Below are 14,037 nucleotides of genomic sequence, written 5' to 3'. Positions count from 1 at the left end.
ATCTGCCACTTCTCAGCCCAGCTCTGCATCCTGTCAATGCCCCGTTGTAACCTGCAATAACCCTCAACACTATCTACAACTCCCCCAACCTTCGTGTCATTGGCAAACTTACTAACCCACCCTTCCACTTCCTCATCCAAAAACCACAAAGAACAGAGGTCCCAGAACAGATCCTTGCGGGACACCACTGGTCACCGACCTCCAGGCGGAATACTTTCCATCCACCACCACTCGCTGTCTTCTTTCGGCCAGCCAATTCTGTATCCAGACAGCCCCTGTATCCCATGCCCCCTAACTTTCAGAATGAGCCTACCATGGGGAACCTTATCAAATGGCTTACTGAAATCCATATACACCACATCCACTGCCCGACCTTCTTGTCACATCATCAAAGAATTCAATGAGATTTGTGAGGCATGACCTGCCTCTCACAAAGCCATGCCGACTATCTTTAATCAAACTATGTTTGTCTAAATAATCATAAATCCTAAGCGGGATTCTCCCTTCTGGGGGACTACGTCCCCATGCCGGCAGGAGAACCGGCATCAACAGACCCCGAAAGTGCGGAATTCTCCGTACTTTTGAAGGCTGGGTGGATGCTGGAGGGGTTGGCGCCGCTCCAGCCGGCGGCGAAGGACAGTGCGAGTTCACGCATGCGCCAAAGGGCCGCGTGATCTCATGCACGCGCGGAACCGCCTGCGTGGTTCCGCGCATGCGCAGACCGGCCGGTGCATTTTGGTGCATGCGCGGGAGGTTCTCTTCTCTGCGCCGGCAATGGCCGGCCCCGATCGCAGGCCAGGCCACCCTGGGGGTCCCCCTCCAGGGTCGAATCCCCACGCGCCTCCCCCGAGGACCGTCCCCGCCGACTTACCTGCCTGGTCCCGCCAGTACGTGAGTTGAGTGATTCACGTCGGTGGGACTGGCCAAAAACGGACGGCTGCTTGGCACATCGGGGCCCGGAGAATTGCCGGGGGGGGGGGGGGAGGGGGGGGCGCAGCCAACGGCCCCCAACCAGCGTGGTGTGAATCCTGCCCAGCCCAAAAAATGGCGCCGGAGTATATGGCAGCCAGCGTCGAGGTGGGATTCGCGCTGCTCCCCGGGGATTCTCCGACCCGGTGGGGGGGGTCGGCGAATCCCGCCCATTATCTCTCAGAATCCTTTCCAATATTTTGCTCAGCACAGATGTAAGACTGATGGGTCTGTAATTCCCAGGGATTTCCCTATTCCCTTTCTTGAACAGGGGAACAACATTCACCTCCCTCCAATCATCCGGTGCAATTCCAGTGGAGAGTGAGGATGCAAAGATCATCGCCAATGGCGCAGCAATCTCCTCCCTCGCTTCCTGTAGTAACCTTGGGTATATCCCGTCAGACCCAGGGGACTTATCTATCCTGGTGCTTTTCAAAATTTCCAGCACATCCTCCTTCTTAATATCAGCCAGTTCGAGTCTATTAACCTGGTTCACACTGTTCCCATGGGCAACAAGGTCCCTCTCTCTCTAGTGAATACTGAAGCAAAGTATTCATTTAGGGCCTCCCCCATCTCTTCAGACTCTAGGCTCAAGTTCCCTCCTCTATCCCTGATCGGCCCTACTCTCACTCTGATCATCCTCCTATTTCTCACATATGTGTAGAATGCCTTGGGATTTTCCCTAATCGTTCCCGCCGGGGCTTTTTCATGCTCCCTTCGAGCTCACCTCAGTCCATTTTTGAGTTCCTTCCTGTCTACTTTGTAACCCTCTGGAGCCATGCCAGATCCTTGCTTCCTCAACCTTACATAAGCTTCCTTCTTCCTCTTGACTAGAAGCTCCACTTCTCTTGTCATCCAAGGCTCCTTCATCTTACCATTCCTTCCTCGTCTCAGTGGGACAAAACTATCCAGCACTCGCAGCAAGTGCTCCTTAAACAACCCCCACATTACTGTTGTGCATTTCCCCAGAAACAATTGTTCCCACTTTATGCTCCTCATCTCCTGTCTAATAGCAGTATAATTTCCCCTCCCCCAATTAAATATCTTCCCATACTGTCTGTTCCTATCCCTCTCCATGACTATGGTAAAGGTCAAGGAGTTGTGGTCACTGTCACTGAAATGCTCTCCCACCGAGACATCTGACACCTGGCCCGTTATGTTGCCGAGCACCAAATCCAATATGACCTCCCCGCTAGTCGGCCTATCTGCATATTGAGTCAGGAATCCTTCCTGTACACACCTGACAAAGTCTGCTCCATCCAAACTATTTGCACTAAGGAGGTTCCAATCAATATTAGGGAAGTTGAAGTCAACCATGACAACAACCCTGAAATTTCTGCACCTTTCCAAGATCTGCCGTCCAATCTGTTCCTCCATCTCTCTGCTGCTATTGGGGGGTGTATAGAAAACTCCCAATACAGTGACTGCTCCTTTCTTGTTTCTGACTTCCACCCATACTGACTCAGTAGACAAACCCTCCTTAACTACCTCCTTTTCTGCAGCTGTGGTGCAGTCCCTAATTAACAGTGCCACTCCCCCTCCTCTTTTACCTCCCTCCATATTCTTTTGAAAACATCTAAACCCCGGAACATCTAACAACCATTCCTGCCCATGTGAAATCCATGACTCTGTAATGGCCACAACATCCTAGTTCCAAGTACTGATCCATGCTCTCAGTTCATTTCCCTTATTCCTGATACTCCTTGCATTGAAACAGACACACTTTAACTCGTTCCACTGAGTGCAACTTTGCCCTATCAACTGTCTATCCTTCCTCACAGACGCTGCATACTATTTCTGCCTGTTCCACAGCTACCCTAGCCTCTGATCCGTAGCTCTGGTTCCCATCCCTTGTCAAACTAGTTTAAACCCTCCCGAAGAGCTCTAGCAAACCTCCCACCCAGGATACTGGTGCCCCTCCAGTTTAGGTGCAATCCGTCCTTCATGTACAGGTCCCATCTTCCCCAGAAGATATCCTAATGATCCACATATCTAAAGCCTTCCCTTCTGTTCCAGCCCTTAGCCACATGTTCAGCCGCACTCGCTCTCTCTTCCTTGCCTCACTTGCACATGGCACCGGTAGCAATCCTGAGATCATTACTCTGCTTGTCCTGCTCTTTAGCTTCCAACCTAGCTCCCTAAAATTACTTTTTAGATCCTCATCCCTTATCTTAGCTATGTCGTAGGTGCCTATGTGCACCACGACTTCTGGTTGCTCCCCCTTTCCCTTAAGAATCCTGTAGAGTTGATCCGAGATATCCCTGACCCTGGCACCCGGGAGGCAACATACCTTCCAGGAGTCTCGTTCGTGACCACAGAATCTCCTATCCATTCCTCTAACCATTGAGTCTCCTATCGCTATTGCTTTTCTATTCTCCCCCTTTCCCTTCTGAACCACAGACCAAGACTCAGTGCCAGAGACCTGGCCGCTCGGGCCTTCCTCCGGTAAATCATCATCCAAAATGGTATACTTGCTTTGAAGGAGAACGGCCATGAAAATCCCTGCACTGTCTGCCCGTTCGTTTTCCTTCCCCTGACTGTAACCCAGCTCCTCTTGTCCTGTACCTTGGTTGTTGCTACCTCCTTTAACTCTTCTCTATCACCCTGTCTGCCTCCCGGATGATCCGAGGTTCATCCAGCTCCAGCTCCAGTTACCTGACATGGTCTCTGAGGAGCTGGAGTTGGGTGCACTTCCCACAGGTGTAGTCAGCAGGGACACCAGTGGTATCCCTCACTACCCACATCCTCCAGGAGGAGAATGCAACTGCCCTAGCCTCCATCCCCTCTGATCTGAATTCACAAAGAGATTTAAAGGGAAGAATAAAAGAAAAGATTAAACACCCATTAGGCCCTTTAAAAAAATATATATAATGTTGCTACTCTCACAAATCATACAATGATAGCTTGCTGCCCCCAAAAAACAAAAAAAACACAAAAAATAAAATTTTTAAAAATTAAAAATTAAAAAACCCAAAAACAAACAACTCTTACCAGATAGAATAATAATAATATTTGTTTATTGTCACAAGTAGGTTTCAATGAAGTTACTGTGAAAAGCCCCTAGTAACCACATTCCAGCGCCTGTTCGGGGAGGCTGGTACAGGAATGTAGCTGCCCTGTGAACCAACTGGAACTCCGCCCTCCGACTCTGCTCCCAGTCAGCTGCTCTGTCTGTAAACCCCCCCGCTCCCTTCTCGCTCTTTGAGGAAGTGTAGGAAATGAACTGAAAGGAGCACCTTGCTCCCTCCTCACCAAACCCCCTCAGTCACCAAACTCTCACTATGGCACTCAAATGCACCCAAATTCAGCACTCAGTGCAAACAAAGTCAGCACTGTAGCTGGCTCACCTTTATACTGTCTGACTCTGGCCTCTGAAAACTGGCCTAATCCAATTAACTAATTAACAAGCTCCAGCTGCAAGTAGCTGCAAGTAGAACCTTTGTTTAAAGCTGATTGAAAATTCACCTTCTTCTAAACCCAAACAGCAACTTTTAAGTTAATTAACTAAATAAAAGAAATACTAGACTTTAGATAAAAATGAACCCTTAACATCCCTCAGTCACCAAACTCTCACTATAGCACTCTATTGAAAGGCAACAACGTTAGGCTAGGGTTTAGCCAGCGTTTCTTGGCTGACGATCCGGGGAGGCGCATCGGAACAGACCGAAGTCTGACTCTCACTCAGTCTGAGGGAGTCCCAGAGAGTTCCAGGGCACGGGAGAATTCCCCATTGACAGTTGAAATTTCCCGTGCAATTCCTATGTAAGCCAGTGCATCAGGACGTCCACAAGGTCCCGACACGCATTTCAGTCATGTGTCCAGTCTCTGAAAATCCGGAGGCTGAACCATTTGGGTCAAGGTTACCGCAGTGCAGAATGACTCAACAACAGTTGCAGACCTACTTAACTGTTCCATCGTAAACTGTACACACAAAATGGACACCGGACTAGACCATATGGTTCAACAGGCCGCACAGAACAATAGAATTCCTACAATGCCGAAGGAGGCCATTCAGCCCATCATGGTCTGCACCGACCCACTGAAAGAACATCCTACCCAGGACCACTCCCCCCACAACTCCACCTAACCTGCACATATTTGAACACTACGGAGCAATTTATCATGGCCAATCCATCTAACCTGCACATCTTTGGACTGTGGGAGGAGACAGGACATCCGGAGGAAACCCACGCAGACACGGGGAGGATGTGCAAACTCCGCACAGACAGTCACCCGAGGCCGGAATTGAACTCGGAATCAGCACAGCAGCACAGACTCTGATTAAAAAGTGTAAGAAAGTAAAGCTAAAATATCAGATTTTCACGAATTTGACCAATTGCATGAAGTTCTCTTCACGTAACGAGGGCGAGATATAACAAGGCTGTGGAATCAGGAGTAACCAATAGGAGTAACCAATAGGAGTAACCAATAGTAATGAACACCGTGGGGTACAGCCCCGGGCAAAGATCACTACAACCTCCAATCATAACCCTGCATCAATTTAAAGGGTAGGTAAAGTTGCCATTGTCCCAGATGGAGGGGGAGGGGCAAAGTGGAGAAATCGATGGGGGGGGGGGGGGGGGGGGGGGGGGGGGGGGCACGAAAGGCCTTCCTTTAAAGGAAAACAATTGTAGCAATTACAAAAATGCGCTGTAATCGTTTACACTCCAGCCTCGGAGAATTTTACGTTTTTGGAGCATGTTATTCCATGAGTTTAACCAGGCTGATGTATCCCTAACGTAGCCACAATTTCATTTGCAGACAGGCTATACACATTCATACCTTTGTGACAAAGAATTTCTTGTTGGGTTCACTTTGGACAAGTCCTGTTGAATGAATGAATGCTCGTAGTGGAGACAGTGATGTCACTAAAACATACACTTTGAGAATTGCAGAAAGGCCTTCCATTGGAATAGTCTGTGGCCTTTCTGAGAAGGCAGAGAATCTAGGAAAGAACAGATCATGTTTTAATAGTTCTAGTAAGAACCATCTTAAAAGGTTCAAACTAGAAATAGGCATCAATATTAATCAGTGCCAAAAAATAAAACTCATCTAAACTTCTCAACAGAGTGAGGCTTTCCAGAAAATAAATTGTACAGAAGACTGGAAATGATTTTTGCCTGCAAGATTATTTTGACAATTGTTTTTACATGTAACGCAAGATTTGCAACATTGGGCAATGGAAGGTTCTGGCACATCCAGCAACCATAGCCTGATCAGGTAACGCACACTAAGATTCAGAACAAAGCTCCCTTAACTCTGCTGCCAAAACATATCGTAACCAGAGTGACATCTTCTAATTTTCACGGCAGTTAAAGTTAATGACCCGCATTTTCAACACATCGAAGGAAGTGATGACAGTGGTGGTATTACACGTCGTTAATAATTAGTTACAAGATGCAGTGGATTGCTAACATTATACATATGTCTAAGAATAGAGGTACATAGAACATACAGTGCAGAAAGAAGCCATTCGGCCCATCGAGTCTGCACCGACCCACTTAAGCCCTCACTTCCACCCTATCCCCGTAACCCAATAACCTCTCCTAACCTTTTTGGTCACTAAGGGCAATTTAGCATGGCCAATCCACCTAACCTGCATGTCTTTGGACTGTGGGATGAAACCAGAGCAGCCGGAGGAAACCCACGCAGACACGGGGAGAACATGAAGACTCCGCACAGCCAGTGACCCAGCGGGGAATCGAACCTGGGACCCTGGCGCTGTGAAGCCACAGTGCTATCCACTTGTGCTACCGTGCTGCCCATAATGTGTCCAGGGAATATAAACCAATCCGCTTAACATATTAGTAGGAAAAATAATGGAATCTCTGTGGAAAAAATAGAAAATAAATTTATAAACCCAAAGTATAATAAAGAATAGTCAACATGAATTACAGAAGGAAAAATATTACCTGACCCACCTCATTGAAATAATAGGAGATGTGATGTACCTAGATTTCCAAAAGACCGACAGTAAGTTACAACATATTACAGTAAAGATGAAGGATCTGGGGACTGGTAGCAGAACAGAAAGCTAACTGGCTGCCAGACAGAAAGCAAAGAGCAGGGGTAAAGAGTAGCTTCCCCAAAGGGGTAGAAGGTGGGAATTAGTGTCTTAAAAGGCTCAGTGCTGTTACCACTGGTGTTCACAATTTTTATGAATGATTTAGACTTTGGAATCAAAAACACTGGCCGGCATTCTTCCCTACCTGGCGGGGCGGGGGGTCCCAGCGTGTTGGAGTGGCGTGACCCACTCCGGCGTCGGGCCGCCCCAAAGGTGTGGAGGTCTCTGTACCTTCAGGGGCCAAGCCCTCACATTGAGGGGCTAGGCCTGTGCCGGAGTGGTCCCCGCTCCAGCGGCTGGCGTGAACGGCCTTTGGCACCACGCCAGCCGGGGCCGAAAGGACTTCGCCAGCTGGCGTAAGTCCGCGCATGCGCCGGAGCGTCAACGGCTGCTGACGTCATCCCGGCACACGCGCAGGGGAGGGGTCTCTTCCGCCTCCACCACGGTGAAGACCATGGGAAGAAAAGGAGTGCCCCCACGGCACAGGCCCTCCTGCCGATCAGTGGGCTCCGATCGCGGGCCAGGCCACCGTGGGTGTACCCCCGGGGTCAGATCGCCCCGTGTCCCTCCGCAGGACCCTGGCACCCGCCCGCGCCGCCAATCCCGCCGGTCAGGTAGGTGGTTTAATCCACGCCGGCGTGAGAGGCTTGTCAGCGGCGGGACTTCAGCCCATCAGGGGCCGGAGAAACGCCACGGGGGGCCAGCTGACCGGCGCGGCTCGATTCCCGCCCCTGCCGAATCGCGGGTGGCGGAGAATTCGGGACACGGCGGGGGCTGGATTGACGCCGGCCCCCGGCGATTCTCCAACCCAGCGGGGGTCGGAGAATCCCGCCCACTGTTTCTAAATTTGTAGATGCCCCCATCATTTGGGATGGATAGTTGAACTGAGGAGGATTGCAACACAAGAATGCATTGGTAAACGTGAAGAATGGGTATGTAAATGACAAATTATTTTCAACAAGGTTAAGTGTGATGAGGTACCTATAAACAGGAGCAGACCCTTCAGTCACTTGAGCCTAATTGACCATTCAGTATGTGATCAAAGCACAACTCCACATGTGACATACTCATTTTTGCCCCATATCCTGAATAACTTCGTGAATTTTAGAGCGGTAAGCCATTGTTAACCAATTTATCTGGCAACATTGACATTTGTGGAAGAGAGTTGCAGACTTGTACAATGCTTTGTGCATAGAAATGTTTCCCAATTTAATTACTGAAAGAACTGAGTATTATTTTTGGACAAGGCTAGACACCCCAGCCAGTGGAAATAGTTTCTCTCTATCTACCCTATCTCTTCCGTTTAATAATCTAATGATCTAATCACCCTTGATTCTGTAAATTCCAGGAAAACAACCCAAGTTTGTGTAATGTCTCCTCATAATTTAGCCTGATTTCTGAAGAAACTTGAAGAGTGGTGCGAATATGGAACTCACTCCCGCAGAGAGAAGCTTAAACGAACAGCTAGATACATTTAAGGGGCGTCTGTATAAACAAACGAGGGAGAAGGGAATAAGGGTTATGTGGATAGTGCTAAATGAGGATGAGACGAGGCAAAAGTAGGGCCGAAACTGTTTATGCTGAATGACCTGTTTCCCTGCTGTATAATCTTTGTAATTCAATGTGTTTTGTGATAAAAATAATAGGTTTCGATTGTTAAAGTATAAATCAGACAGCATCCTCCAGCGATGAAACGAGAAGTTGCTGTCCAAATTGCCATGTTTCTCAAAAAACCTTTGACAAAAGCATATCTTGCCAAGAGAAATACATGGAAATACATGGAAATACATGGAACAGCTTGAAGTTGCTGTAGCTATATGATGGATATACGGTAAACTCACCAGAAAATGTTGGGGCTCGTCTATTCCAGTGCAAGATTTTTTTTAACACTGATAAATCTGAATTAGTACCAAACAAATGCAGAATGTCATTTCTTTAGATTAGAAAAAAAATCCCATCTCTAATTCCATCTCTTTGTTTGTTTTCTGTACATTACTTAACATTGAATAAATTATTTACCAGTTCAAACTAAATAGATTGATTGTAAACCATTCAAAACCCACCGGTTTTCACAGCGTTAAGATCAGCCCCAAGCCTTAGTAAAGATTCTTCGGCCTGGCAGGTTCAGGAGAAATACAGTTTGATTGTCCTATTCCTGCAGGTCCCAGATCTCCTGTTGCGACACTAGCACCAAAATGGTTTTCCAACCACAGCAAATTCTAATAGAAAAGCCCAGAGAAATTCCGTGGGCAAGTTTGCGTGGAACGATTATTTTGCCAATGTTTATTCTCCACTAATCATGAAATGCAAGCCATTGTATCTTAAGCACTTGATGTTCCGGGTGTTGGCACGAGTCCGGATTTGAACTTGGAGCAGGTTTCAGACAGAGGAGAAATTGCCACCCACCTTTATTCTCCTAATTTCCCTCTCTGCCCCGACATCAGCAGCATCTGGCCCAGGAGATTTTAACTGCAGGCCCTACCTGCATGTTTTGGTGAGCTGCCCATTCAAAACAAATGGGGAATCAACATGAAAATCACTTATTGTCACAAGTAGGCTTCAAATGAAGTTACTGTGAAAAGCCCTAGTCGCCACCTTCCAGCACCTGTTCAGGGAGGCTGGTACAGGAATTGAACCCAGCTCTGCTGGCCTTGGTTTGCTTTACAAACCAGCTATTTAGCCCACTGTGCTAAACCAGCCCCCAACTCACAACTTGGTGAGTTTGTGCAACTTCTTCAGGACATTCATTTCCCATACCCCTCGTATGCTGATTAATATTTGCAATTGTTTTCCCCAGAGGGAATATCAGAGGTATTTCAATTTAGCGAGATAAGGGATCATGCAGATGGAGGATTCTTCTTAATTGGAACCCAAGGTCATGGGTTCGCGCCCCACGTTGGGCACAGTGGTTAGCACTGTTGCTTCACAGTTCCAGGCTCCCAGATTCGATTCCCGGCTTGGATCACTGTCTGTGCGGAAGCTGCACGTTCTTCCCATGTCTGCGTGGGTTTACTCCGGGTGCTCCGGTTTCCTCCCACAAGCCCCGAAAGATGTGCTGTTAGGTAATTTGGACATTCTGAATTCTCCCTCAGTGTACCCGAACAGGCTCCGGAATGTAGCGACGAGGGGTTTTTCACAGTAACTTCATTGCAGTGTTAACGTAAACCTACTTGTGACAATCAAGATTATTATTAATATTATTAGAAGTTGGTGGTAATTTTTTTGCATAAAGGCCACCTCCTTTCTCCTGGGATTAAATGCAGTTCTTTATCAGCCCCAATAAACATTTATCTGCTAAAATATTAACTCCGCTTGATCTCAACAGTTGCTGTCTGACTTGTTGCGTATTTATAGCATTTTATGTCTTTACTTCAAAATTACTGCTCCCAAAAAGACTGAAGCTGGTGGTTGCTACTTCAGAAGTGGGGAAACTTTAAAGGTTAGAACATTAACCATTTTTGGAATAAAAACATTTGAAAGATATCACACCTCAAAAAAAAAACATTTTAACAAACTAAAATATTGTTGGTTGTCCTTGCGTGTTTCTTACTGTTTCACGTCCCTTTCGTTGTCCGTTGCTTCAAGCTTCAGCGGAGGGAATGAGTTCTCAACCCCTATCCTGTTGCTGGTAGTTTTCAGCTCGACATAATGGTTGAAGCACAAAGGTGGAAGAACCAAGGGTTGGCGAACTGGAAGACAACGCATGAAAGTGCTTTCAATTGTGTTTCTTTGGAACCATTTATCAGGCGTGTCATCACTACTGCAGCTATCCGGAATTAAAAACAATATTGTTTTCATATTGAGGCAAATCACTTGGTCCCCAACAGCAATTTATTAACTTTCTGGTCACAAGTATATTTGTGCTCAGTTTTGCAAGTTCATCACTATAAGTTTGCCATATTCCCAACACAATGAAACACAAACTAGTCAACAAAGGAGACATTTACTGGAGCTGGATTATGGCCTTCATTGTTCTACCAAATATGAAACTTTGAAGGGATGTATTTACTGACTGCTGGCCAGGAATATTACTTTTCTTTGTCATGCATCCTTTAAAAAAAAAAATTTAGAGTACCCAATTCTTTTTTTCCAATTAAGGGGCAATTTAGCCTGGCCAATTCACCTACCCTGCACATCTTTGGGTTTGTGGGGGTGGGACCCACGCAGACATGGGGAGAACGTGCAAACTCCATACGGACAGTGACCCGAGGCCGGGATCGAACCCGGGTCCTCGGTGCCATGAGGCAGCAGTGCTAACCACTGTGCCACCGTGCCGCCATTTGGTAATGTAAAACAATTCTTCAAGGTTGTCCACAAAAAAGAAGAGAGATTAAAAAATACTGTCCATTATACACATAATAACGGGTATAAAGGATAACTCGGGGCGCGATTAATAATACCAAATAATACCGCGAAGTGCAACCTCGGGATGGGGGTGGGGGTGGGGGTTTCCCTGTCGGGGCCTGAAAACACAGCAGAGTGCCGTTAGATAGCGAGGTCATTCCCGGCGCTACAAACCGCGGGAACAACACCTCTGATCCCACCCAGTACGGACTCTGTTTTTTGCTTAGAAATTTGGACATTCCCTGCGAAAAATTAAACTCCATTGTAGCTCGCGATTAGAAAATTTGAGTTTACATATGATGCAGCCATTTCACAATTTTTTTAGTGCAGTTTAGGTCATTCGTCCCTTGAGACGGATCCATCATTCAATCGTTGATTTATTTCGATTGAGTTCTACATTGCCCATCTACCCAAATAATCTTTAATTCCCTTGCCCCTTCGACTCCCTTGCCCCTTCGACTTCCTTGTCCCTTTGATTCTCTTGTCCAACAAAAATCTATCCACCTCCGCTATAAGAATATTCAGCAATCCCGCTTCCACTGCCTTCTGAGGCAAGGTTCCAAAGTCACGATGTATAGTTGCAACGTACGTAACCTAAAACTAATAGAAACAAATGCACATGGAAAATATTTTGTCATAAAGGAAGATTTTCTTTTTTTTTTTTTATAAATGTTTTTATTCAGTTTTCATATTTTATATTGAACAAATTACAAATTGTTAGGAGAGAAAAAAAAAACAAAAAAAACAAACAAACACGCAAAAATTAACATACATATTTACAGGTAAGCATCTTCGTAGTAGTAACTGCGCCCGCCCCCCCCCCCCCCCCCCCCCCCCTCAACATGTTTATTTAGTTTGGTTTTGGGCCTTAGCTAGCCATCGAACCCCCGTACCGAACCTGTAGCCCCCCCCCCCCCCGCTACCTTCCCCCGACTATTCTTCCTCTTGTACATTGGCCACAAATAGGTCCCGGAACAGTTGCATGAATGGCTCCCACGTTCTGTGGAAGCCGTCGTCCGACCCTCGGATGGCAAATTTGATTTTCTCCATTTGGAGAGATTCCGAGAGGTCGGACAGCCAGTCCGCAGCTCTGGGCGGTGCTGCTGACCGCCAGCCAAACAGGATTCTACGGCGGGCGATCAGGGAGGCAAAGGCAAGGGCGTCCGCCCTCGTCCCCAGGAATAGATCTGGCTGTTCTGAAACCCCGAAGACCGCCACTATCGGGCATGGCTCCACCCTCACTCCCACCACTTTGGACATAACCTCGAAGAAGGCTGTCCAGTACTCCACGAGTCTGGGGCAAGACCAGAACATGTGGGCGTGGTTGGCCGGGCCTCTTTGGCACCGTTCACATCTGTCTTCCACCTCCGGGAAGAACCTACTCATACGGGTTCTTGTTAAGTGGGCTCTATGTATAAAGGAAGATTTTCAATTGGTCAATGTAATGGTGTTCAAAATTCTAAAGCTCAACCGGAGGCTGACACAGTCTCACGTCATAGTCTTGTGAAAATGGAAGCCATAACTCATACTCTGATTGAAGATCACCCAAGGAGGAATATGCAGAAAATGGTGGCCTCCAGAGAGGCTAAGAGTAGTAAATGAAACATTGCAAACAAAGTTAACAAAGCACTAGCGAGGAAAGACGGGCAAGGAGGCAAACTGAAATACAGACCCTTGATTAACAAGTTAAAGAAAATAAACAGAGAAGACAAGAGAACAATGGCTAAAAGATTAGTGTGAGGTATTTATCATAGAATCATAGAATTTACAGTGCAGAAGGAGGCCCTTCGGCCCATCGAGTCTGCCCCGGCTCTTGGAAAGAGCACCCTACCCAAGGTCAACACCTCCACCCTATCCCCATAACCCAGTAACCCCACCCAACACTAAGGGAAATTTTGGACACTAAGGGCAATTTACCATGGCCAATCCACCTAACCTGCACATCTTTGGACTGTGGGAGGAAACCCACGCACACAAGGGGAGGATGTGCAGACTCCACACAGTCAGTGACCCAAGCTGGAATCGAACCTGGGACCCTGGAGCTGTGAAGCTATTGTGCTATCCACAATGCTACCGTGCTGCCTAGAATGGGATCAGCTAGGAAATAGTCCTTATGTAGGACTTGCGTATATAAAAGCAAACGAGGTCAGTGACACAGCGCAAATGAATGAAAGGGACAACAATAAAGAGCAACGGAGGTTTTTTAATTAACAAATCGTGATGAAATAAGAAATAGATAGAAGGAACATATTGAAGAACTGTTCACAAAAAATTGGATTTAAAAAAAAAATTGTTTTGCGGGACATGGAAGTCGACTGCCTGTCCCTAACCCCTCCATTTCAGAGGGCATTTGAGAGTCAATCACATTGCTGTGGGTCTGGAGTCATATGTAGGCCAGACCGGGCAGATTTCCTCCCTAAAAAAAGGACATGAGTGAAGCACGCGTTTTTACGACAATGGCTTCATGGCCATTATTAACTATTTAATTCCCAGAGTTTTATTGAATTCAAATTTCACCATCAGCCGTGGTGGGATTTGAACCCTGGGCTAGTCCAGCGACAATATCACTGTGCCACTGCCTCCCTGAATGATTGAGCTAGAGGAACAGTATAATGTTGACATCAATTTCATTGGACCAGAAATGCTAGAGAGGGAAATAC

The 14,037-nt window shown here is 46.9% G+C and overlaps 1 protein-coding gene across 2 annotated transcripts in view; it reads right to left on the bottom strand.

Annotated features, from left to right (window-relative positions):
- The window catches only part of cped1 (cadherin-like and PC-esterase domain containing 1), a 282,548-nt gene that overhangs the window by 175,297 nt on the left and 93,214 nt on the right, over positions 1–14,037 (bottom strand). For both annotated transcript variants that reach the window (XM_038780826.1, XM_038780827.1), the window contains exons 5-6: positions 10,584–10,722; positions 5,752–5,914 (exon numbers count right to left, since the gene is read on the bottom strand). In XM_038780826.1, the coding sequence (XP_038636754.1) occupies positions 5,752–5,914; positions 10,584–10,722 (302 nt within the window). The remainder of the gene's footprint in view (positions 1–5,751; positions 5,915–10,583; positions 10,723–14,037) is intronic.

The sequence above is a fragment of the Scyliorhinus canicula genome, chromosome 20 (genome assembly GCF_902713615.1).
Source record: "Scyliorhinus canicula chromosome 20, sScyCan1.1, whole genome shotgun sequence".
NCBI lineage: Eukaryota > Metazoa > Chordata > Chondrichthyes > Carcharhiniformes > Scyliorhinidae > Scyliorhinus > Scyliorhinus canicula.
The sequence above is the reverse complement of the archived record's forward strand: the minus strand, read 5'-3'. Positions and strand labels throughout refer to the sequence as shown.